Here is a 27206-nt window from a genome sequence, read left to right on the forward strand (position 1 = left end):
TGTATGTGTGTCTGTTTCCTTCACTATTTGCATTGTTTATATAACTGCAGTCTGTCTTATCTTATATAATTAACAGGCTGTATCAAGGGCCCATGGTTTCCAACACTGAAGATCTATCAACTTAATTATGACTTTGTTCAAGACCCACTTGTTGACGCCCACAATCAGTACACACACACAGCCTTAAGCCTCTTCTGCTGCATTTTCCCGAGCACCTGCTGTTAGTGGCGTAGTGATTAAATGACAAGGCTTCTTCAATCTTCAGTTTGAAAATTATTATTCATTTTGTGAATGGTCATTAGTTTTATTTTAGTCTTTGGAAATGCTAGATTGTGTGTGTGTGTAGTAATTCATAGTGCACACATTTACAGAGGCATGCACAGTAAAAATACCTAATTTGACAATAATTTAACTACTATGATTAACTTTTTATTTGTTAATGTAGGGCTAAATAACAGGAGCAGTATCATGATGGCAGACTTCTCACTGGCCTATGCATGTTCATTAAAGCATGTGTAGAAAGTGCCCACACATACTTGTGCCACACAGCTGTTTGCACAAGGATGCCCTTCGAACATTATAACGAATACATTGCACATATGTTGGTGCATTGTGTTGGTATTCCCCTCTAACAAGGGCTGTAATATTTTTTAAAATACTATGGGAATCTTGAAACACATAGAGAAACTAATCACTTGAACTGTTTTCATCTGAAGACATTCTGAAGTAACTATCAAACAAAAGCAGAAAGTATTTTAAAGAGAACTGTTACACAACTAAACATTCTAGTGGCACCATTAACTCATGTTTCATTTGAAAAGTACTTTAGCGGTATGTTGCAATAGGTGAGCTGCTAGATATTTTGCATTACTTTGTTTTTTCTTGAAGCTTCACTCTTAAGATTTCTCCAATCTGCTGTTGAATCCATAATAGAAGAAAATAGAGAGATAATACTGGTCCACATTTATAACATACAGAATACATTTGTTTGACAAATAATGTCTCTGGACATTGCATACTTACCTGTAGTCAAATTAAGAATGATAGAATTTCAGTCTTGTACAAGGATGAATGAGAAGAAGAGAGAAATCCAGCAAAAGTTCAATCCAGCAGAGTGGCTGACAGGACCAGGGTTGAGGGACCCTCAGGTCCAGAACAAAAATAATGACTGTAGTCAGTGGAATGTGAAAGCAACACTCCCAACCTTTTATGGCTGGATAGGCTGTTAAATATAGCAGCAGCAAAGAGGGGGGGAGAGACAGAGTGCTATCCCTCCACAAATATATGACAGCATCTTCAAGCTACAGTACAAGTCTTCACTCTCTCAAGCCTAACGAAATTGAGTCCTAAAGCCTTCTGCCAGCTCCTAAATGATGTCAACATGGCTGTGCAACTGACATTCATTGGTTTAAGTAATGAAGGAAAATCTGTTGCTCCATAAACCTAATTTAAAAATAAGTTGCCACTGTACTGACAGAAGCCAGAGTTACAGTAGTGTGACATTAATAAGAACTCCTGAATGTTCTTGTGCCCAGTTCCATCACAGGATGCTATTAACACAAGTGTTGATTTATCTGCTGTGAACTGAATTTAGCCAAGGTAATTTGGAAGTGTGAAGGTAATTAGGAAAGCTGAACTGTGGGTTTCATGGGGGGGGGGATTATGTGATTTCTTAACAAGTTTTCAGATTTTATAATCTGATAGAATCATAGAACTGTAGAGATGGAACGGACTCTGAGGTTCATCTAGTCCAACCCCTTGCAATGCAAGAATTTCAACCAAAGCGTCCTTGACAGAGGGCCATCAAACTCTGCTTAAAAACCTCCAAGAAAGGAAAGTCCGCCATCTCTCATGGGAGTCTGTTCCACTGCCAAACAGCTCTTACTGTCAGAAAGTTCTTCCTGATGTTTAGCCAGGATCTCCTTTAACAAAGTCATCACTGGTCTCTGAGCGAAAGGTTGAAGATACTGATTCAGTTGAAGAGTGCATGAAAGGAGTGGATACCACACTTCACCTGACAGGTTTGGGGAATGAGCCAGGTTGTGCCCATATTTGAATTGGGTCTGAATCCATGTTTATTGCTTTGAACTTCCCCACAGCAATCCACACAGGAGTGTATGGTCATACCTTGACATCCGAACGCTTCGACTTCTGAAGGTTTCGACTTCCGAAGTTGACAACCCTTGGAAGTCCTTTTGTCGCGCGCACGGGCGGCACATGCGCAGAAGCACAAAATCGCACTTCGTGCATGCGCCGTAGTGGTGCTTTGACATCTGAAAACCTCAACTTATGAAGACGGCCGCGGAACGGATCACCTTCGTAAGTCGAGGTACCACTGTATTTGCTGTTGTACTTAGAATGAATCAGCCCTGTATATGCATATTGGCAGCCATTCCCATTGCTATTTAGATTCCTGCTGAGTTTGCTTGTTAATTGTCTCATCAGTTAGTTGGCTGCCCCATTCCACTCTTCTATGTTAGTTTCTTCAGGTGGCATTGTCAACATATTGACAGATAACTTTTTTATTTTAAAAAACTGATCTGGTTTGTGTGGAATACTCATTTAGGGGAAACTATATTCTGTTCTCCTAAATTACTCTGTGCACAAAATAGATCAGTTTTTCCTTCCTGCTTTGCTGCTGCTAAACTAAGCCTTTTTGAATCTGTGGGTACCTGTGGTGGGGCAGGGGGCAGATAATGATACAAGTTGGGGAGTCAGTGGGGCTGAGGAACCCTTTCAAGTTCAGGAACTGGCATGGTGGTGGGAGAAGGTGGTGGCTTCGTTGTGTCTTTATCAACCATGACTTCTGCCAAATGATTATCACCTTCTCCCTACCTGCAAGCAATCAAGACCCCCCCTCCCCAAATCCAGGCTTCAACAAGGAAAGCAGCTGGAAGAGACAAAGCAGCAGTGGAGACCAAGGAGAGAGGTCCAAGTCAGGTGCTATGAAAGCAGAGCTATCCTGCTTTCATTCTCTAAAGGGCCCCAAAGAGAGCACATGCAATGGGTGCTTTGGTGTATTAGGGTATTTCTGTGGCAGAACAAAAACCTCATAGGTTAGCCCTCCTTGAATCTTTTTTCTCTTCCCTCTGTTGTTGTTGTTTAGTCGTGCCCAACTCTTCATGACCCCATGGACCAGAGCACGCCAGGCACTCCTGTCTTCCACTGCCTCCTGCAGTTTGGTCAAACTCATGTTGGTAGCTTTGAGAACACTGTCCAACCATCTCGTTCTCTGTCGTCCCCTTCTCCTGGTGCCCTCAATCTTTCCCAACATCAGGGTCTTTTCCAGGGAGTCTTTTCTTCTCGTGAAGTGGCCAGAGTATTATTATTTTAGTTTACAGCAAAGGGAAGTCCAATGCTGTAAAGAAAAAGAAAAATATTGCATAGGAACCTGGAATGTAAGATCCATGTACAATGGTAAGCTGGATGTGGTCTCTTCCTTCTAAACCTCACTTATTCCCTATCAAACTGCCACTAGTGCCAGTTCTATATAAGTCTTCCATGAAGTTTTGGTTCAGTCTCTTTTAGCACTAAGTATTCCAGTCCTCCTCTCCCCGGTTTGGAGGCTTCAAATATTTTCACATAAATACACTGTCTCATGTGTAACCTTTTGATCTCTTAAAGCAGCTGCCACTTCTTTCAGTATGTTTGTTGCCAAGTTCTATCCTATCCTCACTTAGACAACCTGAAACATTTACATCATCATCACTAATGGATGAGTTGACCACAATTGGATGATTTCAACTTTATTCCAGCAGTTGGTTTAAAATCCTGTCAAAAGGAGGATGGTCATGCAATGTTTAAGCAACTCTGAAATTCCACAGTATCTAGGAAGCTAAAATTTGCAAAGGTAGGAATTTGTGCATAACCCCTCAAAACTAGGAAGCAGCATGTGTAATCCAGACCTAAATTCCCTTTAGACATGGTGACCATTTTACTGAACAACTTTCAGTTTCATTTGTACTGCAAATGGTGTGACATTTTTGTTTCTGTTATCAGAGAACCAAAGTGATCAATTTTCGTATCTGTGAAGATTCTTTATATGTATTTATATTCCATCTCTAAAAGGATTTAGCAGCAGTACATATGTTTTTATCTGTCTGAAATAATAAATTTACTAGGAAGAAGAAAGGGCTAGTGAGACAAGTAGAGTTAGTAGCTATGTAATTTTAGCTTTCTTTTAATCATTTAGCAGTCCAAGCACATTGACTTCTACCCAAAATGTGCCCCTGAATAAATATTCTCTGGGTGTTTTGTGAGCAATAAAAGGATGAGAAAATAAAAAGGATCCTGTTGATGAATGGTTTTGAAAATGGGTATGATATTGCTAGGGAAAATTGGTGTCTGTGAATCCAGGAATATCAGTTCAAGAATAGAAGGTATGCACTTATCTCCAGACTGCACCAAAATAGTACACTATCTTTATGGTACATTGCTAAGAGTAAGAGCCCTCCCTTTTTTATTTCTATTTCAATAGATGAACAGCTGACTGCAGTTTAGTTAACATTTCCTTGCAGCAAATGCTTTGATGTCTATTGTAAGCCATAACTGAATATTTAAGATAGAAACCATGCATTCCTTTGGCCCTCCTTCCTCTTCTATAGAAATATTATATTAATGGTGTGATGAATAGTGATTTTCTCAATTTGAAATACCTAGGGAGGACCCAAAAAGTTTTATATTACATTTTTTGAAGGGCTGACACATTATTAGAAACAGTCATATAATTTTAATTAATTAACAGACCAAACTATTAAATTTGAATGGGAGTAAAAAAAAGGCAAAAAAGGCAAAGACCCATGGTGCAGAGTGCAACAGTATGGCTTTCTCCAGTTCATTCCAACCTTTGCAGACACCTTGGGGAATTGCTATTTCAGCAGGAGTACCACCAGCTAAATATCTCCATCTCATGATCTCATGATCATTCATTTGTGGTTTTCAATCAAAACCTGTCTCTGATGGGAGAATGTTATATATGGGAATATCACTGCTATTTGGCAGTACCACTGTAAAGGCTTTTCAACATTTGTGGTATTCTTTGTTTGAAATACTAAGATTTCATCTTCATGGAATCATGGATTGTGCATAATGACATGAAATTTCTCTTTCCAGAAACTTTTTAGCTGCAATGTGTATGTGTATCGGAATTTATTTTGTATTCAAATGAAATGTATTGTTTATTTTAATAATATTGCCATTATTAACATGGCTATATATATATATATATATACCAAAATTATCTGTGCATTATTATGCTTGTACCACACTTTCTCCAAGGCACTCAAGGTGGTATGGATATATGGGAAATTACTGGAAAGCCACATTTATCTTTCCCATTTCTTATTGTGATTATTAATGCTAGGCTATACAGGTAGGGTTCCTGACCTTGTCTCTATTAGTGCCTTATCTGCCACCTGCTGGCTGAATAGGGTACACACTACAGTACTGTATAAATTTGTTCCTCAGAGTACTACAGTAGTTGGTTTGAAGCCTATTTGCAACTTCGGTCTTTAAAATATATTTAAAGCACATTTTCTCCCCCAAAGAACCCTGGGAGTTTGTTAAGGGTGTTGGAAATTGCAGGTGTGTGAGGGGCAAACTACAGTTCCTGTGAATTGTAGTCAGGTCTGAACTAGACTGCAAGTGTATCCCCATCAGGGAAAAATAAAGAAAAGAAAAAACCATCTTGCAGAATCCTTATATGTTTCTCTGTATTTATATACTGGGGACTCACAGCAACCACAATATTTGGTTCAAACCACCAAATCCCTTCTTCTTTTCACCAGTATAGTTGTCACACTGATGAAAAACAGTTAACATTCAAGCTTCAGCTTTCACCTCAACTTTCTCTGGTCTTTGCCTTATGCCTCCCTCATCAACGACAGTATATTTCTCTTTAGTAACTGCTGCTAACTGCCCTTTCTTTACTGACTACAACCTTCAGCCAGCCAGTGCCTGCTGTTCCGCACACAAATCAAAATCAATGTACCTGATCAAAATCTATAATAAATGATCTCTCTCTCCTCTGTTAGAACCTGTCACCAAGCAGCAACTTCAAAGAGGCCTGCAATGTAGTAGCAGCACAAGGCTTCAACCTTTGACTGTTATACCCTGACATCAACAGAAGTTGCAGAAATCTTTTCCATAGCACAAAACATAAGACAAACATATATACTCAGCATTTCTCCACAAAGCACATGAGAACAAGGCTACTGATTTACCTCCAACATCCTTCCACCAAAGCAGAGAGAGCAGAGTCGAGGTAAAATCATCCCCTTTGGTTACAGGGGTGGGGAACTTGATATGGCTGGCAGGCCAAATACTTACCTCCTCTGCTCCCTGCAGGCTAAACCAGGCGAGGTTTTCCAAGGGGCTCATTCTCAGCACCCATGAGCTGACCGCCTTTGACACTGACTGACAGCCCCACCTACAACGGGCTGCCAAATGAGCTACTCTCCAGTGAAGGAGTTCCTCTGATGTCCTTTTGCACCTGCAGACAACTGGCACTTTGAGGGAGCAAACAGATTTAAAAGGTGCAAAAATCAGATTTAAGGAGCAATCAGATTTTAAAGGTGAAAAAATAATAGAAAACTATTATTTAATTATTATTTAATTAACTTTTATTCAGCACCATGTGCCAGATTCCTACCAAAAGGGTTACAGCTAACATTTAAGAGTTGATTCACATATTAATATCTGTTTGATATATTACTCCTATTATTTCCATGAGGAGAGAAAAACTTCTCACAAACTGTCCTGTACAAGAGTTTTCTTTCTTGAAATAAGGAACATTTCTGTGATAGGCACTGCACAATTTCTTCTGCAGTTTTTCTAGCAGCAACCAATAAAAGAAACCTCATACTTTGCTTTTACTGCCAGTAGCCCAGCAGTGGTGAAATAATCTGTCGTCACATTCTAAGGAATAGCAGAAGTATATTGTAAGGGAGTTGCACTCACCACTTAAACCAATGAACTAAATGTAAAATGTAAACAAAAAACAAACCAACAACTCCAAAGTGAAATGAAGGAGTTCAATTGCTATTTTTAAAAGACTAATCCAGTACTCCTAGGTTTGAGTAATCTAGAAGAGGAGGAAGTTATTTTTTTAAAAAAGAAAATCAAATGTAGGAATGCATGTAGGAAAATTAAAGGCTGGAATATACATTTCCTGGAATACAGCGGCCTAATAAAAAAGCTAATAGTAAAATAAAATAATAACAATAATAGGCTAATAAAAGCTGCTCTCTGCCCCAAACTGGGAGTGAGGGGAAGGAAATTGGAAAAGCTCATAAGAACCTATGTGTGGAGAGCCTGGGAATTCCTGAAATCTTTTTCATATCCTCTAAAAAATTAACTCAGTTTGGTAAGTGCTGACATGGAGAGGAACCTAAGGGAGAAACCCCCCTCCAAAAAACAAGACAAAACCCCCTGCCTAATAAGGACTAAGCATGTTCAGTGACCACAGAACACAAAGTCTGAGGGGATCAACAGAAAATCAGAGAGTGGAAGAGCATTCTGGAGAATGGTACAACTTGGCAACGTTTTATTACAAGTCCAACCTGTCTCTATAGCATACCGTACTTCTGTTTATGTAAAACCTGGACATGTTCAGCTTTCCAGGAGGAACCTGCACTAGGAACAAATAAAATTAATTTAATTATTATCAATAGGCAATGGTTAAGTTCACATTTTCCTGCAACAAAACACTGTGGTTTGGGTGTTGGGACCTCCAGGTCTTAAATGAGAGAAAGAGAGAAAGGTCTGGATCCCATTCAACAAATAACGGCTGAGCAATGATTGCATGACCTTAAAAAAAAAAATCGCAATTATCAGTTGAAGCATTATTAGGCAGTTTGGGTGTTTCCCCAGGATTATGTTCCAGCCCCAGTGAATTCATGTTTGTTGTTTCTATCTTTAAGGTAGAAAATAGCACGGCATTTCTGCGGGTTTCAGTGAAGGCCAGTTGTGGGGTTCAAGGCTGCAGTATCTCCACCAGACGCCTGTAATAATAGCTTTTGGCTTTCTGATACTCCGCAAAGATGAGTTTGGAAATGCACCAACGGAACCTCCTGCCACCGTAGAGCCGGAGCAGGAAAAAAATCCCTACACAGCAGCAGACAGCAAAGCATTCAAAAGCAACAGCTGCTACCTATAACAATCAGTGCAACCCTCCTCCCCCTCGGGCGTTCCAGCGGACACGTCACCTTGACCCGCGCGAACCCTGTGTCGTCACCAGCGCCGAGCCCGTTAGTGACAAACAGGAAAGGCTCCTCGATTTCCTTACAAGGGCATCAGTCTATTCTCTCCATCTCGCTCGCGCGTACTCTCGATCTCGCCCCTCCCCTTGTGGACCCGCCCCGACTTCTGGAATGCGGTGAGCGCACGGGATTGTACCAATTCGACAACAGGGGGAGGACGGAAGGGCTGAACCAACTTTCCTTTCCCCCACCCCCGGGGTCACTGCGATATCTAAACCCTTCGTGAAGGAAAGATCTATTTCTGGCTCCTGAATCCGTGTTTAATTGTTCTCCTTGCTGACGACGCGCGCTCACTCATTTTTCCACACACCTCCTCGGCTCCCCTGTGCTGGCGTGGCAGTAGTTCGGCCCGGTGTCGCGCTCTTCCGGAAGTACCGAGGCCGTTCAACAGCTTTGCTCCGCTCCCGTCGCTGCTTCCTCGGCTTCTCCCGTAACCGATTCTCATCCATCGCCACTCAGGTGAGAAAGGGTGGAAACGTTCTACTTGGTGGACGGGCGCATTCGGGAAAGGAGATGAGGGGGTGGAGGTTCAGGAATCCCCGTGTCGTCTGCGTCCCCCTCGTTGGGCCGCATCGTGGTGCCTCCGCGCCCCAGTTCCCTTGACCCAGAGAGCAGCAGGGGGCCCGCTGGGCCTGAGCGCCGCTCGCCCGCCCTCGGAGGGCCCCCGCTTTCCGCTCAGGAGTGCGCCGGGGTGGGGCGCAGCTGTCATGGCGGTGGCTGCGGGGCAGTTTGAAGCCTCCCTTCTCCTGTTTGCCGCCACCGGTCTCAACAGCTTATGGGCGGGGATGCCTCTGTTATCCCCCCATTTTGTGCGGGGTCGGTACGAGATTTCAAATCACACGGTTTTGGTGTTTTAAAGAGCCTCTGGGTGGGGAATGTCGACTTCCCCGATTCCAATCCTGTTGCGCCCAGGTAGGCTGCCGTGCGTGAACTTAATAGAAGCGGCCTGTCAAGAAATGGCTGCACCCATCCCGACGGGTCCGCCCAGCCTAATGGGCGTCTGGGACGGTGTTGACTCTCCCGCCGTTTGGCTGCTGGGAGCCAACGAAAACGCCGCTCGAACCTGCTGGCCGCCTGAGCCTCCCTTTCGGGCGCTGCTCCCCTGCTCTTGCCCCCGTTGCCAAACAAGCTCGCTGCGGTGGGCAGGGGAGGTTTCCTCCCATCTTATCGCGCGCACATCCTGTCCGCTTCCTTTCCCTCCTCGGAGATCGGATGCCGCCTTTGGCAGTTTCGTAACATACAACGGAGAGTCTTGTATAGTTGAAAAGGCTGCAGAAGCTCTCTGGTGCAATGTCGGAACTGCGACTATAGAGATGCGGGTGCAGATCCCCATTCAGCCGTGAGGTTCACTGGGTAATGTAGGGTTAGGATCGCGACTGGCCTTTCTCACAGGTTCTTGGGCAGATAAAATGGGGAAGAATTTGTTGTTGTTGTTGTTAAAATGGGGAAGAAATTTGTTGTTGTTGTTGTTATATTTCTTCTCCATTTTATCTGCCCAAGAACCCTGTGAGAAAGGCCAGGCTGTAAATGCAGCCAAACAAACCTGCCTCAAGACTTGGGATTTCTTCCCAACCAGGCTAGTGCTACTCTAGAATTTGTTATTTTGATAGGCAGTATTTGATAGGTTTTTTTGGTCACTTGAGATGAACTGTTTAGTTTACTGTATAGAATCATATAATTGTAGAGTTGGAAGGGACCACAAGGGTCATCTAGTCTAAACCTCCATGCAATGCAGGAATCTTTTGCTGAATGTGAGCCTCCAACCTACAGCCCTGAGATTAAGAGTCTTGTGTTCCACATCGGAGCCATCATCCTGACAATAGCTTCTTTAGTTCAGGATCAAAGTGCACATGGCAGCTTGCTTTGTTTCAGAGACCAAGAACTAAATGTAGTCTATCTTTGTAAGTGAATCACTATAGTAAAATTCACTATAGAGCTGGTTTTTCCCTTGATCACTTTAAATTTGTAAAGCCTCCCTCACTGTGGACCTGTACATGTAGTAGTTTGATGAAAATAGAGCTCAGAGCAACTTTGGAAGTGGTTACATATTCAGAACATAAACTTGGGACAGGTTTGTGTGGAACATAACATTCGGACAAGAAAGAGTTTGTTATTTCAGAGTGATGGTGCTTATATAAATATTGGGTCTCCAAACTTGCTGCAGATACATAGGAATTTGAAATATTTTTCCAGCCCTTGTGCAGCATTCTGCCTCATGCATTCCAAAGGAAGCCATGTTAAAGGAGGAGTTTCACTGTAATAAGGTTCCATCACACTATTCATTACTATGCAAGCCCCATCAAACTAAACCAGAAGTAAAAACTCAGGTGATTAAATAGTGAGGTTAAAAGTCATATATAAATATGAACTAAACCATTTACTGAGATAAGTAGTATGAAACTAATGTAGTTATGATTCTGCAGCACTACACAGCAATTCTTTCCTCCCCACCCCAGGAATTACACCTAGAAATCTGGCAGTAAACCACTAATGTAAAATGACTGAAATTGTTAAGAACTTCTTAGACAAGATAACCTTGCTGCATAGCCATCTTTTAAAATTTACAAAGCAAAATAGGACTTGCACTAAAAACAACTCTACAAATAAAGTCAATATGAAGTCATTCATCCTCTTCTCTCCCCCCACTCCCCAACTTTCTCTAGCTGGTCACCCAGAAGTGAGTTTTAATACATTGCAAACATGCAGTTGTTTACAACTTTCAATTAAAGGTAAATATAGCAGGTTTAAATAGATGAAGAAACTGAGATTTCCAAAAGGAAATCACTTTCAATGGATATTTGGTAGGAAGAATTCCAATCTCTGTTCTTCTGCCACTTTTGCTTTGAGTTTTCTGTGATAGTTCTCATGAATTATATCAGGGGTCCCAAACTACGGCCCCCGGGCCGGATGCGGCCCAATTGGCCTCCCAATCCGGCCCGCGACGACCCCCGCCGCCCGCTCTTGCGGCGCGGCGGCGATCTTCAAAATCGGCAAAAAATCGCCGAAAATCCTTTGTGCGCATGCGTATGCGCCTCTCCCGACCCAGAAGAGGTCATTTCCGATGCACTTCCGGGTCGGGGGAGGCCCATACGCATGCGCACAAGCGATTTTCGGCGATTTTTCCCCGACCGTGTGCATGTGCGCATGCGCACGGGCGCGCACTCCCCCGCCCTCCGGCCCGCTGCGCACGCACTCCCCTGCCCTCCGGCCCGCCGCGCGGTCGGCGCGGCGGGCACCGGCCCGAAGCCCAGTAAGTCTGGGGACCCCTGAATTATATGATCCACAGGACCATATAATTCTTTGTAAATTATGGCTGAAATTAAACTAGTATATCAAGCCTTGCAGTACACTTAACTACAGTTACCACAAATTATTCAGCGTGCTCTGATCAAAACAATACAGTCAAAGCAGAGGTGGCAAAGGTAAGCATTTCAGATGTTATCAGATGCCCAACTCCTATTTGTCCCAGCAAGCACTGCCAATTCTCAGGAGTGGTAGTAGCTATAGTACAACTTCTGGATGGCCAGAGGTTTACAGTTTCTGATCCAAAGAAACATAAAAGGGCATAAAGCCTAGGCTTTTGATTGAGCCTACTGATCATAAAATTAAAGTTACTTTTCGTCACTGTTGTTGGTACAATCATTTTGATTCCCTTGGGAAAACCTATGACACTTTTGTAGTATCAACTTGTGTGCTTGGTAGTATATGATACATTTTTTTAAAAAAAAATTAAATTGCTTGCTATTTAACTTTTTTCTATGTGGTTATGGGCAATGTCTAAAAATACAGTTTGAACCAATTCCCAATACGTATGAGCTTATCAGATGAAAACCCTGTATGTATGTATGTATGTATGTATGTATGTATGTATGTATGTATGTATGTGTTTGAAAATATTACTCTTCTCTGATGTGCATGTCCAGTGTTTGAAACTCCCATTGTTCTAGGTGCATTTTGCAACATGGAATTTCATTAGTGCAGGCAGTTTCTGAGCTCTGGGTGCAGCACTGTGCCTAAGATTTCAGATGTCAGTACAGTGCACACTGTACAGTGGAAGGAAAGGGTGACCTTTTTCTGCTTCCCCACTTCCAGCTACTCTCTGAAGACTGGGGGTGGGCAGGGGAAAGACTAGACCATGTGGAAAAAATGAACATAATATTTTAGCTGCAGTTCATTCATTTTCAGCTTTGTATTCTTGTTATAAAAAAGTGCACCTGGACATTCCGTTGTTGCACCCATAATCTAGGTTTAAGATGCCATTTAGCTCCTAGCTTGCATAACTCAGTCTCTAACACTGTGCATGTCTACTATGGGCAAGAATCATATGTAGCCACTTGCTCTATATGCATCACCAGCTGCTTGATAAATGTTTGGTATTATTATTTCAACTAGTTGGAATAATAATGCCATGGATAAATAGGAGTGCTGTTTACATAGGCTGTGCCGACAAGAGTCTATATGTGGTGGGCATGATCACAGTGTTACATGCCTTTCCTACATGTAAGTTATATCCATGATCCTCAAGTAGTTCACATATGTTTAAATCTAAAATATTTGGCTTATGTACCGGTATAGGGGTGGGAACGCGAGTGGCGCTGTGGGTTAAACCAGAGAGCCTAGGGCTTGCCGATCAGAAGGTTCGAATCCCCACGACAGGGTGAACACCCGTTGCTCGGTCCCAGCTCCTGCCAACCTAGCAGTTCAAAAGCACGTCAAAGTGCAAGTAGATAAATAGGTACCACTACAATGGAAAGATAAACGGCATTTCCGTGTGCTGCTCTGGTTTGCCAGAAGCGGCTTTGTCATGCTGGCCACATGACCTGGAAGCTGTACGCCGGCTCCCTCGGCCAATAGCGCGAGATGAGCACCACAACCCCAGAGTCGGTCACGACTGGACCTAATAGTCAGGGGTCCCTTTACCTTACAGGTATATCGCAGATCAGCTGTTTATAATCTGAATTAAAATGGAAGGCCCTTGAATGGAAGTGATTATTCGTTGTGCTTGTTAAGCTATTATGGTTGTGAAAGGGCAGTAAATGTTTGTTGGGTGACTTGTACTTGAGTTTATTTTTAGTCCAACAGTAATTTGTGTTCTGGTGTGTCAGAGGACTGTTGTAGATGGAACGCAAGTTTAAAATTGTGAAGTTAATCAGTAGATGAAATCAGTGTTGCTATTTGTAGATCTCCCCTTAGCATATAACTCATGTACAACAACATCTCTTGCCATCTGGAACCTTGGTAAACTATTGAGCTGCAGTCTTATTTTGAGAAATGGTAAGACTTTCCTCTAGAAAACAATGTATGGCTTAGTACTTTGTTAGGAGAATTGTTTATAAAGCTAAGTATCTGAACTGTACTGAATAATTGTGTATTATTGCTAGGATCTCATTTTTAAAATGTTATGATGGGGTTTAGACATTGTAAAAATGATTTCATCTTCATGTAAGGATTCACAAAGCTTCTTGGAGCCAAGTACTGGGAGCAAATGGTCAAATTGATTTCAGGATGTTATAAAGCTTACGTTGACTGACTTGTTTTGTCTGATCTTCAGTTAGTGAAAGAATGTTTGTATCATGGGATAAATGAAGTTTAAAAACACAGAAGAAACAAATGTGCTCTAATTATAATTTTCAAATCCTTAATGCTATAAATGCAAACTTAATTTGAAAGAGAGCTCATCTACACCCAGCTAGCACAGATCAATTAAGTTTCAAAAAGTAGTGTGGATATTATAGAGGGGATAATTACTGTTAATGATTTACAGTACTTAATTTCCAATGTAATTGTGTCCAAAAATGCAGCCAAAAAATCATTGTGCAACAGATCCACTCTGCTTCTAACACATCCTCCAGTATTTGATGTCATTCTGTATCTGCACCTGCATTCTTACACATTTCTGTCGACAAACATTGAGTTGTATCTAGTTGTTTCCCTCTATTGACAGAAGTGGAGACTTCTATTCAACAGAAATGCAACTGAGAGGGGAAGCTGATTTTTGTTGATTCCCTCTTCTGCTCTCTGTGCCCACCAATTTGTTACAGAGGTTTGGATCCTTTGGAATGGCTCTTGCAGAAGCCTCCACTGGATGAAAGAGTTTTCACCAGCAGAGAACCACAGTTATATTAAGCCAGGGTCCCCAAACTAAGGCCCGGGGGCCGGATGCAGCCCAATCGCCTTCTAAATCCGGCCCGCGGACGGTCCAGGAATCAGCATGTTTTTACATGAATAGAATGTGTCCTTTTACTTAAAATGCATCTCTGGGTTATTTGTTGGGCCTGCCTGGTGTTTTTACATGTGTAGAATGTGTCCTTTTATTTAAAATGCATCTCTGGGTTATTTGTGGGGCATAGGAATTAGTTCATTCCCCCCCCCAAAAAATAGTCTGGCCCCCCACAGGGTCTGAGGGACAGTGGACCGGCCCCCTGCTGAAAAAGTTTGCTGACCCCTGATTATGCAAGTAGGGGATACCTGTGCCAGGGCTTTTTAACATTGTGGGATTATGTCTGACCACCAGATACCTTGATTCCACTTTCTATTGCCTCACAACAGTTTTGGCCCACTTGCTTACAAATAATAGAGGAAACCCACCACAAACCCTCAAATTAGTACACAATCCTGATGTATAGCAAAAGGGTTTTCTCCTTTCTTTCTTTTTAGGGTGCCTTAACACTTGATTTATTGCTTAAACTGGTGATTTAACAAAGTATTTTTAAAGCAAAGAGATAAATATATCTGTCAGTGGCCAGTACAAAACCAGAGTAGTTTTTTGATTGCTTAAGAATTTGTTGGCACACCAAGGATATAAATTCCATTTAAAAATCTGCTGTTGAAACTATGAGCTAATAAGGCTTTCTCACCAAGGATCACAATAAAGGCAAGGGGAATTGTTAGGGTAAAGTTTATCAGGGCATATTTAGGGAAGATTGGCTTAACATGTCTGAAGGAAGAACTGTATAGTGACTGACATGTGGTGAAATAGCAGTTGCTAAGCTCTCCCAAGCATAGGAAGCATGACTGACACTAACAAAAGCAAAGATATATCTCTCTTCAGCCCAGGCTGCTGCTCTTAACTCAATAACATGGATTAAATGTGATTCTGTTGGAGCACTGATATTCAATCTCAACCACCTGCTGTGGCTGAAAAACCTAGTATTGTGAGCACCAAATATTCAAGTAATGAGTGTGCTCCCTTACATAATGACTTACAATTTTTTTGTGCATTGTAGCCCCCACTCCTTTATCAAACTTTCACAGGGTAGCTGTGATGAGAGAATGCATTTTGACGCTCATTGCCCAAGTTGGATTGATCAGGATTTGAACTTGGTTTCCCCAATATCTAAACCCAACGTAAGTTAAGGGAGAACCTGTGGCTCTCCAGGTGTTGCTGAATTCCCATCAGCCCTAGCCAGTATGGCCAGTGGTCAGAGATGATGGAAGTTGGAGCCCAGGGACAAATGGTAGACTAGGTGCATGCCCCCTATACTAGCAGTTGGGATTTATATTTTACTAAGGTGTACACATTACACATTTTAGCTAGTTTCTTGAAAATTAAAACTAATTGCACTTATGAGGCTTTGAATCTGGCAAAATAGCCCTTGCAGACCATATGTCCCATATACCACTTTTTGTTTTTATAGGTTTAAGTAACTACCTCTTTTCTCTTTCTGTCTTATAGAATCCAACCGTCATCATGTCAAGCAAAAGGGCAAAGACCAAGACCACAAAGAAGCGCCCTCAGCGTGCCACTTCCAATGTGTTTGCTATGTTTGATCAATCACAGATTCAAGAATTCAAAGAGGCATTCAACATGATTGATCAAAACAGAGATGGTTTCATTGACAAAGAAGACCTGCATGATATGCTTGCTTCACTTGGTAATTATTTTTCTCCTTTCAGTTATGTTGTTTCTCTGTTGAGAGGGAAATTCACTTTGTTTCCCAGATATTGCGCTAGGATTTTTTACCTTAACATTTGAGACCTGTATAATGAATTAACATTAATTCTGTAAATGATAGTATATAGATCATCTTTAAAATATGTATATTTGATTTGCAGGGAAGAATCCAACTGATGAATATCTAGATGCTATGATGAATGAGGCTCCAGGACCAATAAACTTCACAATGTTTCTCACAATGTTTGGAGAGAAATTAAATGGCACTGATCCAGAAGATGTAATCAGGAATGCCTTTGCTTGCTTTGATGAAGAAGCAACAGGTGAGAACTTAAAAACCCAAGATAACTTCTTTGGTTTTGATCTTCACTATGAACATGTATTTATGATTAAAATATAAAATGTACTTGAGAGAAATGACACACTTGCAACATGTATCAGTTAAACATAAATTTTGACAAATTCATGGAAGGTAAGGATGCCAATGGCTACTGGTCATGTTGGCTATGTAGTACAGGAATGGGCAGACTTCAGGCTTTTGAGTTCTACTGTGTTTTCTTTACTAACACCTTAAGGTCACCAATTAGATGCATTATGTTTGCTCGGGAGTGCAGCCAGTCACTTACAGCATCCAATGAGCCATACACTGGGATTGCCTGCACATACAGGTACAACTCTACAACTGAGTTACTACAGAACAGGGGTTCTAACACCCTGATTTAGAAAGGGAAAAATATGTTTTGTCACTAGAAACCCCATGTTGATCTGCTGCAAATCATGCAGAGATCTACCAGCAGATCCTGATCCACTTTCTCCCCACCCCTCTAGTATCAGAGACAGTATGCTTCTGAATACCAGTTGCTGGGAATCAGAGGTAGGTTAGGGCTATTGCACTGAATTCCTACATCTGGGCTTCTCATATGTGTTTGCTTAGTTACTGTGAGAACAGAATACTGGACTAGATGGGTCTTTGATCTGATCTGGCAATGCTCTTTTTTATTTTCAGTAGTAGAAAGCCTCCATGGAATGGACAAGTTGATAGCTACAAATCAGGGCTGTGAATGATGTTGTCTTTGGAACAACTAAGAAGCAAAAGACTTCTGAGCCTAAATTAATATTCAAAGGGGGGGACTTTAAAAGTCCTTGGTGGTGCATATACCTCACAGGATTAATATTATTTGTTCTTTATATATGTCCCAAAAGCTTTATGATGAACTAATACAGTCTGAAATACCTTATTTCAAGAGCTTTCATCTTAACATTATTGAAATGGAAATCCTTTTCAGTCATTGTGGGGTGGGGAGTCCTGGTGCGGAACTGAGGTACATTACAGAAAATGACTACAAGGTGAAAGGTCTGATCTCAAATCAGTGGCAGCTCATGTCCCATACTATCCTTTTACAGCTCCTTGCATTTGTTCAGATGCATTATTGCATCCTCAATGCTACATAGTATAGAATTGGTGGCTATTATAAATTTTGTTAATATTATTGTGATTGTTATTATTAAACCAAGAATGGAACAGAATTCAAAAACAATACAACAACAATGCTAAGCAGCGAAGAGCTAACATAAGTGGGTACATGACAGGCAGAAATGTGGTTGGTGACCCCAACACACATTACTAATGCTGGTAAAATGCTATTTTTTCACATGGTTCCTCTACCTGAAGTCAGAGGGCAGGGATCTCCTGGTCATAGAAATATTTTTGATTAGGATTGGCTGAGCAGTGCAGAGCGCTGATTTGCCAGAACATGAGGCTTGCACAAATGTTTCTGGAGTCTCTCCTAGCTGAAATGGAAGGCTATAATTATGTGGGGGACAAAAAAAAGTGTGGTTCTGACATTTGGGACAGGGGGAAACTACTTAAATTTTTACTTTGCCCCAGTAGACTTAGTGCATGAGCCTCTACTCTCTAACCCCAAGGTTGCAAGGATAGCTGATAATCTTGGTGTCAGAAAGGCTATCACTGACACAATCCTAGCATGTGAGTCCTTCTCTCTGCTTGCATTTATGCAAATAGATTTTGAAAACAGCCAGTGAAATTAAAGGAGAAAATGTATTTAAATCCTTTCTTTTTAGCCATAATGTTTGCTATGGAGATTTAAATGCTAGACTATTACTATATTAGTTAAGTATTGATAGCTATAGTGTTTTCAGGTAGCCATTCCCTTGTTTTTTGAATACAGTAATTTAATTGTATGGCCTAACTATTACTATATCAGTGGAATGTTTCTAGATAGCATTTTCTGCTTTAAGATAGGTTTGGTAAAGCTTGCCAATTTTGTGTATGTAATGTCTCCTGATAATCTATATTTCTAGGTTTCATTCAAGAAGACTACCTGAGAGAATTGCTGACGACAATGGGAGACAGGTTTACAGATGAAGAAGTAGATGAGCTCTTCAGAGAGGCACCAATTGACAAAAAGGGCAATTTCAACTACATTGAGTTCACACGCATCCTTAAACATGGAGCAAAAGACAAAGATGACTAAAACAGAACTCTTGCCTCTGCCATTTTCTTTAGATATCACCTGCAGTTATCTTTGAGGGGTTTTTTCCTGGTAGAACCTGTTGCATGCCTTTAGCTTTACAGCTTTTGCCTTTCTTGATGTATTTATCTATACCAGGCATTCTGGCACATCTTGCACCTGTATAATCAGGTTGGCAATGGAGATTGTAGTTGTGGTGAAAGAGTTGGAGGATAAGATCAATGACTCTGAAGGCCCAGGAAAAACGTCTCAATGTTTCTGGTTTAGCTGGATTTTTACATTTTGTAATAATGCCATTTTGAAATAAGATTGCTATATCAATAAAATACCTCAAATGCTGCATTGTGAAGTGAGATTTTATTAAGTGTTTAGAGTCCATAGTTTATACATCCCCCCCCAAAAAAAAACAATATGGGAAGCAGTATGCTGGAGCTTATTGTGATGTAAAGAACTGTCTCTTTCATTTAAGACTGAACTGCAGCATTGTGAATCACAAATGTGCCCTTTTTGCAGGGCAAGCATTAGTTCAGGCATCCCCAAACTTCGGCCCTCCAGATGTTTTGGACTACAATTCCCATCTCCCCCGACCACTGGTCCTGTTAGCTAGGGATCATGGGAGTTGTAGGCCAAAACATCTGGAGGGCCGCAGTTTGGGGATGCCTGCATTAGTTACTGGCAACTTTTCAGATTCTGCTTTCTGGCCTCCAGTCTTGTAGAGCAGATACTGTACTCACAAACACTTGAATTTTGGTGTTTATAAATAAACTTTGTGTTTATAAATTTAGAAGGAGCTTCCCTTTCTTAATCTGATCTAGCAGGCAGCAGTTGTGTTATTTTTCCTGTTCCCTAAAATAATTCATAGAATTGTGTCAAAATGATAGTTTTTTTTAATGGACTGGAAACACTTTATTTACCAATCTATAAGCAATTACTGTGCATTGGAGAATAAGTTGGAGAAAGGTTGAGATCTCTGTTTTGTCTGATCTACCCACTTGCGGCATGGAAAGGACGTTACAGGCACATGCCACATCCAACTGTTAGAACAAATTTCCATGTGCACTTAGGAGAAATAGTCCAATGGGAAGACAAATGAGCAGCTCAAAATTGCTGTGAGAAACACATGAGAGATCACAACCATCTGGGAGACCAAACACACAAAGTTTCCAAGATGGATATATGCTTTTGTCTGACGTCTACAAGTTGTGTGCTTACTGTTGGAAACGCCTAGGGAAGGCTTGAAACGATCAATAATGTAGTCAAATCCTACCAATACTGTATTCCAAATTGAGGCATTTTTCTGCCATAGTTGAAAACTGCAGAAAACTACATTTTTTATTAGCTTAACCTTAAGGAAGGCAGAACAAACGTTTGTAAAAATTAAGCTATACCCCAGATCAAGTTGATTCCTTTAGCTTCCCATTGTTTTAATGTTCAAGTCCTGCCATCACATTCCCCAGCATGCTTATTCTGTGAGATGTATCTGGGTTTGGATTTGTTATCTTAATCTGAAATTATTTGTAATTTTCTTGGGCCTCAACTTCCCTATCGTAATGCCAGACTTGTGCATATCCTACACAGTCTTGTTCTGTTGAAGCTGGCATTTTGCAATGATTTGTGTTTTTAAAAATTCTCTTCTGTCTAGATAGCTAATCTTTTCCTCCTTTAAACAAAGTACCCTGCCACAGACCAGCCAGCCAGCTTCCCCTTCCCAAGAGTGTGTGTGCAGCTGTCAAGGGCATGGTTACTACAGTGCATCATACTGGAATATCTGGAGGATCTCTGTGGCAAGAGATTCTTGAAAGGCTGCTTGCCAAGTATGCAATAAATGCTTATTTTTTAAACCCTGTTGAGGGGTTTGTTGCTGTTTTGATAAAATGACCAAATCATTTTATTTCAAAAGCAGCAACAATTTATGGATTGAGGATACTGGCTTTTAAAACTTCTAACAGTAGAGTATATATACAGTGGTACCTCGGTTTGCGATCACAATCCGTTCTGCGGAGGCAGTCGCTCGCCGAAGCGGTTGCTCCCCGAAGGCACGCTTCTGCGCGTGTACGAATCGCTGATAGGACGTTTCTGCGCATGCACGCGCTACACAGATCGTTTCTGCACATGCGCGAGCTGCACAGATTGTGTCTGCGCATCCAATGCCGCGGAACCTGGATGTAAACACTTCCAGGTCCGGGGCGGTCGCTCGCCAAAGCAGTCACAAACAGAGGTAGGCATAAACCGAGGTTTGACTGTACAGTAATTCTCTTCTTACAAACTGCTGGCTGAAACAGAGTTACAGTACACTAACTTCAGTCCCTTACCTTGTTTCCTTAATAGAGTTTTTAAAATTATTATTGCCACATCTTGTCATTTTCTCAGTGACAATGGATGCATCCTTAGCACAGGATACTAAGTGTTGCTATTGGTCCCAGAACCAGTCCTGATGTTAGCTAGCAAACACCAGCAGTGGGATAGAGGTTCTGCAGAACAAAAGGGGTGGTGTGTCACACCACCATTGTAATCCAGTCAGAGCAAACAGTACCCAACCTTTGGTCCCCAGCTATTGTTGAACTATCTACAATTCCCATCATCCTTGACCACAGGCCATGCTAGATAGGGTTAATGGGAGTTGCAGTCCCGCAACACCTGGAAGATACCACCCCAGCTCTAGAGCACACCTGTAATAGTAAGTAGAGTAAGTTGCCTGTCCGTGAAGTTTATTTCTTCCTCACTGTAGGATGGGAATAAAGTATGATCAGGTTACCAGATTATTATAGAACCATGGAAACTTCTCTATAGAGTTTTTTGGAACTGTCATGTTCTAAAATAGCAGGGGTCATTATATTCAGCGAGGCTATGAATCTTCAAGTAATTTGCTCCACAAGAGTTTATTTCAAGGTAATGAAAACACCAGTTATACTGTACTTAATATGCTGGGCCGATAATAAATTTATTAACATTCCCAGGACTTAATCCAGTTGAGCATAAGTACAATGCCCATTTGTAGTGATGCCAACAGCATTCTCTTTCTCTTCATTCCATCTCCCACCATGGACACAGGGCTATGCGTACAGGTGGTCTGAGAGGCATTGCACAAAATGGGAGTTTCCATATGCAGGAAAAATTAGGAGGACAAGCTAATGAATTCAATAATATTTATTAATTGCACATGAGGGGTAGCAATCTCAGTTGCAGAAGTCACTACAAAAGAATGCATCAATATAACATGTATTGTTATTGAATTCATTATCTTATTTTTGACCTCCAGAAAGGGAACCTCTTAATTTCCCCAACACATACCGGTACATATCACCTTTTTCTCCACCCAGTCCCCAACAGTTACTCATGTGATTTAACTTGTGTTATGCAGAGATGAAGGGTCACTTGGGGATATGGGAGGCACACACATTGGACAGGAATGGAATGAGCAGGGTTCAGTTGAACTCAATGCAGTTCTCATACATGCTTCTCATTGAGACTGGCAGAGTGGAATGCAGGGAGGCCAACAGCAGGTGGAGCCAAAGCCAATATCGGACAGAAACACAGCAATGGTAGGTGAAACCAACTAATTATAATTTTGCCCCCATCCTCTTGTTGAGTTCTACAAGATCAAAACTGAGACAGGAGGAGGAAGCCCACCTGGGCTAGCTGTTAAGTAGAAATACTGTTTACTGTGTTTACTGACTAGCTATAAACTATCAGAGACAACCTTTTATATACTGTATCATGTTTTCCTTGCTGTTAGAAAGCTTTCATCACCCATGTACTTCCCTGGAAAGCATCTATACTTGTAAGGTATTTTAATTAATTGCAAGTGCTCCTTTGCTTCAGGTCATCAAATACATTTTTGCCCTAACTTTCAATTAAGGAGATTAAATTTCACAGTTATTATTGAGCCCCTAAACCTGTTTTTACTATTTGACATTTTAACTGACTTTTTAAAAATGCTGTTTTTGTCCCTTTTTTGAATTTTTTATTTTGCAAAAAAGTAGATGAGACAAGGAAAATAGAGCACAGGGGACCTTAGCAACAGTGTCCAGATCCCCCTTCTGACCCTACAGTTTGTGAAACATGAGCAAAACATGCTTCGAGTAGAGCCACTGAAATCAATACACCTAAATTAGTCACAACCAATTTGAAGTCCACTGATTTCAATGGGACCTACTAAGAGCTTGATTTAGCTGGATACAGCCCACAGACCTAGTATGTGTCAGTTGGCATGGGATGAGCAAGCCTTGTTGGCAACGAGGAGGACCTTGGGCTGCTATACTATGGTCTGGTGTATTGCTTTGCAGCCTGCCGTCCATGGAACAAGACTGCGTCCCAAAGATTGTTTTAAAATGTTGCTTGAATGTAGCCTCTGTTACTATCTTGGCTGCAAACTCTCTTCCTATAGGAATGACACTACTAGAATGTTAAGACTAAGAATGGGGATATTTGTGAGTTCAAATCCTCACTCAACAATAAAGCTCACTGGTTGACTTTGGACCAGTCACTATCTCTTCTTTACTCTCTGCTTCACCCTTTCATTTGGTCATTGACACTTCACTTTTCTTGCACTGAAATAAATCTCCACTTTCTGCCAGCAAACTTTGCCTGTGCAATGAGGCACCTTCTGTGTGAAACCAGTAGTACTGGAAGGCACTTCTAGACTCTTTATAGACTGAATAATCTCATGGAAGCTATCATTTTTTGGTGGTAATGTGTTTACTTAACCACTACAAAAGGTGGTAAGTCACCATCTGAGGGATTTTTTGTTCATTCTGCTGGGTGAAGCCCTGGATTTCTGCCCCTAAAATCCTGCCTTGACAGAACTCCATTTAACCTTGCTAACTATCAAGCCACCATATAGAGAGCTTCCTTGACAATTTCATACACAGATCCCCCCCTTTGCAGACAAGAGCAGTCACAATCATGTGCAACCTGGAGCAAAAATGATCCAGGCTTTTTAATAAAGAGGATAGGGAGCTGCCTTACACCAAGTCAGACATCATAATGAGATTCCCACAGCTTTATAAATGCTAATGATTTGGGCTGATCTGAACTTCAATAAAGTTACAGTATTCTTTTAACAAAGTAGTGATGTAACCTAGATTGACCACAGGTGAAAATTTACCAAATTATTTTCTAATTACAAACTATTAACATGATTTCCCCCTGGGTCTCTTCATAGCAACAAGAGTTTGGATATCATAGCAAAACAGTTTTTTTTCTACTGAAAATATATTTTGGCACTGCAGAAGATCAGTTTGCATAATGTGCAGAGCCCACCGTATCCTATCAAGAATTAACTGTCAGCCACATTCACTATCAACATACTGCCAGAATCAAATCCAAGGCTGTCATAGAATGGAAATGAAAACTTTCAGAATCTAAAGGGACAGCTGGTGGTTTCCACTTCAGTTGCTTGAAATAATTATGCACTTTCTGTTTTACAACATGCTTCAAAAACTAATGCCAAGGAGGAGCAACCAATTGCCAATGAAATTACTGCAGGAGTCTTCACCTTTGTCGTAGTCAGATTATAAAAAATAGATGCTAACCATGATGTTCATGGTCTAATATCAAAGTAAACAGAACTCTTAGGTTTGACTACAAACTTACTTTGTATATGTTACTTTCTATAGTCCTTATTCCGTTGATTAAGTAATCTTTTAATTTCAGCACATTTCTAATTTTATGTGCTCTGGGAAAGTAAATTTCCCTTGGAAAAATGGAATTAATTCCTGGATTATATTAATTTATTGGTGTCAGTTTCCTCTGGCATAAATAATACATTAAGTCTGCAGTTTTATATACTTCTGAGTAGACATATATAGAATTTGTTGGAAGTTTGAGTGCAACTCAGCTTGCAGAAGAGGGATTTGCATGGAGTTAAGACAGAGAGAGAGGGGAATCTCCAGATTCCCAGACTATCCTTGTACTTTTGTCTCTATGGTGACTTCTCTATCTCTTTGTTGGTTAGACTGATATGTCTTAGGTAGCATCCTGTCTATAGTCAAGATGTGGTGGAGCCGTGAGATTCTGCTGCATGCCTTTCTATCTACAGACCCATTCTGCATTTTGCATTGGGCATCATGAGTGTGTTGTGTGTGCACACATGTCAAGACCCCCACACACAGGACCTGTGATCCATCTCAATCTCCATTTTACTTGGAAAACTGCAGGTACATAAACCTTTATCTGTTGACCTGTGGTACGTGTCTAAGTACTTTGCACATTACATTAAATGTTGTTAGGCAAGCCAAGCCACAAGGGCTCAGCAGGCAAACAAGTTATGTAGACATGCATGGAACCTTTCGTGCAGATGGGTTTACTGTCAGAAAGGACACAAGCATTTTATTTCAGGAATTTATGCATATTCCAGAATGCTATAGAATGATTCAGTCTCTGGACTGACTAACATGGATTTAATAGTCTGCTCCACCAGGTGGCACTGAAAAGTAACATCTGTTGGACTGTTAGTGCTGTGAACCCTTCCATCTTATGTTCGACTTGTACATATGTGTAAATGAAACCATATATCAAGAATGAAACCATATATCAAAAAGACCCTTCAATTGTCAGTGACCTTCATTTCAAGGAAACTGAACCAGAGGTAAGTGCTGGTACCCCTTAAGTTTCTTATCACTTGGAGACTGGGTTGCACATAAGAATATAATGCTCTGGGGCCTGAATGGGGTAGCTGGGATACTCTGAAGTCCAATATATGACATTTTACTTCCAGTGGGTTCCAAGCCCATGAGGCGAGGCCAGCAGGGATGACGTTTTTTATAGCTATCTTACCTGTCAGTTGCAACTCAGTCTGGATTAGGCGCACACAAGTTAGAACTATCCAACCTCATCTGGGAAGCAACAATCACTGCGAGGATAAAAGAGATAACAAAATGTTGCTATGAAGTGTTAAGTATTTGGGTTTTAGGGAGTTGTGGTAATTTATGTATCGCAATAACTACATGTAAATAAAGCAGTATCATCTTGACAGGAAATGAAGGCTGCAGTCCTATATAGGAACAGATCTCACTGAAATCAACAGGAGTTAATTCTGAGTAGACATGCATATGATTATGTTGCAAATCTATAATCCTAAATGCAGTTCCTAGGAGTAAGTCCTGTTTATGAGATTTTGAAGTAAACTTGATTAATAATTATTGCAATGGACCAACTGTTCACAACCCTTCATGTGCAAGTAGGACCCATTAATGAGATCTGAAAGTTTGTGTGCACTGGACAAAGTCAATTTAAATAGCATTTCTAATTAGATTTATTTCAACAGGACTTGAATGCATCACAGTGTGTCCTTCCAGCCACCCTAAACAAATGTTGATTTAAAGTTCCACAACTCAGTCTTGGAATATGTGAAATAATAAACATGGGATATATTTTTTCTGAACACATGCTGGGTGTTTTTCCATTGCTGCAAAGTAACCAGGATCCTCACTCAGGATTAAGGAGCCGGGGCCTTCCAGGTCAGGCACAACTTCCAAGTAGGTTTGCACCACCTTATTTCTTCCCCATTAGTGCTTTCCATGTAGGAAAGAAGACTCCTTTTGTGGTTATGGCTGGCATCAGACTTCAGGGAGAGGGGGGGGCTCTGCAAAGTGCTGCTGATGGGCCTCTAAACACTTGCACCCCTAATGCAGCCAAGTTTGGCTCCCGTTTAAAAGTGGCACTGCTTCCCACTGATAAAATGGGCAGGGCAAGGAGTGGCAGTATAGTCAGGTCAATAAGGGGGCCTTTCTGCACTCCTAGGGAACCTGGCCAGTGTCCGATCTTAGCAAGTGCCAGTGCCAGGCCTATCTGTGGGATAGTTTTACAGGGAGTGGAAGAGATACCGGAACTGTCCTCCTTGGTAAACTTCTGGGTGCTCTCCCAAAATAATAGGCAAACATGAGCATGCCTGTGAGTAAGGACAACAGCTGCTAGGCCTGTCAGGTTGTTTTGATTGTTCTTGACATAGCCTGTTAATCTCTCCTTTAAACAAAAAAACTGCCTCTGATTACTTAAGAACTAGTATGCTGTGTGAAACCCCAGCTGTAATCTTAGACAAAACAGCTGGGAGGAAGAAAAAAGTACCTGAAGCAAATTCCATGAGTCACTCCCTTTCAGCCTGAGAAACACATTCGACTCTTTCCAACAAAAACACCTTCCCCTGTAGAAAACGTTCAAGCTCACTGAACAGGGGTGTGTGTGTGTGTGTGTGTGTGTGTGTGTTGGTTGCTGTTGTTTTCCTTTAACGGAGCCCTAGGCCTGTTTGATTTTGTTTTTTCTCCGAGCCAATTTCCGTGGGTCGCTTGGACCAGGTCGTTAACCCACAAGAGCCAAACTCCCTCTTGAGCTTTGAAGGGAAGTGCCTTCAACTTTCACAACACACACTTTCTCTCTCTCTCCAACTTGAGCTACGCCACAGGAGGATTTGGGGCACTGGGGCGACACGCGGCGAGAGCAGCAGTGCCAACTTTTGCTTTCCAAACGAGGAAGCTGCTGCCCCGCACAAACCCGCTGCAAGTCACACAGGCTGTTCTTTCTTCTGGAAAGGCCGCGCCTTCGCCGCCTCCTCCTCCCGGGGCC

At 41.5% G+C, this 27206-nt stretch overlaps 2 protein-coding genes across 6 annotated transcripts in view; one reads left to right on the plus strand and one right to left on the minus strand.

Moving 5' to 3' along the window:
- MYOM1 (myomesin 1) overlaps positions 1 to 26829 on the minus strand; it is a 94448-nt gene extending 67619 nt beyond the window's left edge. For 3 of the 4 annotated variants that reach the window (XM_035125930.2, XM_035125931.2, XM_035125929.2), the window contains exon 1: positions 1024 to 8453. The gene's annotated coding sequence lies outside the window, so the exon portion shown is untranslated. Of the gene's footprint in view, positions 1 to 1023; positions 8454 to 25421; positions 25498 to 26711 lie in introns of those variants that run through there. The other variant, XM_060277896.1, reaches the window with a different exon arrangement.
- On the plus strand, positions 8577 to 18986 carry MYL12B (myosin light chain 12B). 2 transcript variants are annotated; one of them, XM_035124399.2, is made up of 4 exons: positions 8577 to 8717; positions 15934 to 16132; positions 16314 to 16475; positions 18475 to 18986. In XM_035124399.2, the coding sequence occupies exons 2-4, from the start codon at positions 15949 to 15951 to the stop codon at positions 18645 to 18647; spliced, it is 519 nt and encodes a 172-aa protein (XP_034980290.1). In that variant the 5' UTR covers positions 8577 to 8717; positions 15934 to 15948; the 3' UTR covers positions 18648 to 18986. The 2 variants fall into 2 exon arrangements, with proteins under 2 accessions (XP_034980290.1, XP_034980289.1); XM_035124398.2 differs by lacking the exon at positions 8577 to 8717 and adding an exon at positions 13295 to 13532.
- Positions 26830 to 27206: the final 377 nt, after the last annotated feature.

The sequence above is a fragment of the Zootoca vivipara genome, chromosome 8 (genome assembly GCF_963506605.1).
Source record: "Zootoca vivipara chromosome 8, rZooViv1.1, whole genome shotgun sequence".
NCBI classification, from domain to species: domain Eukaryota; kingdom Metazoa; phylum Chordata; class Lepidosauria; order Squamata; family Lacertidae; genus Zootoca; species Zootoca vivipara.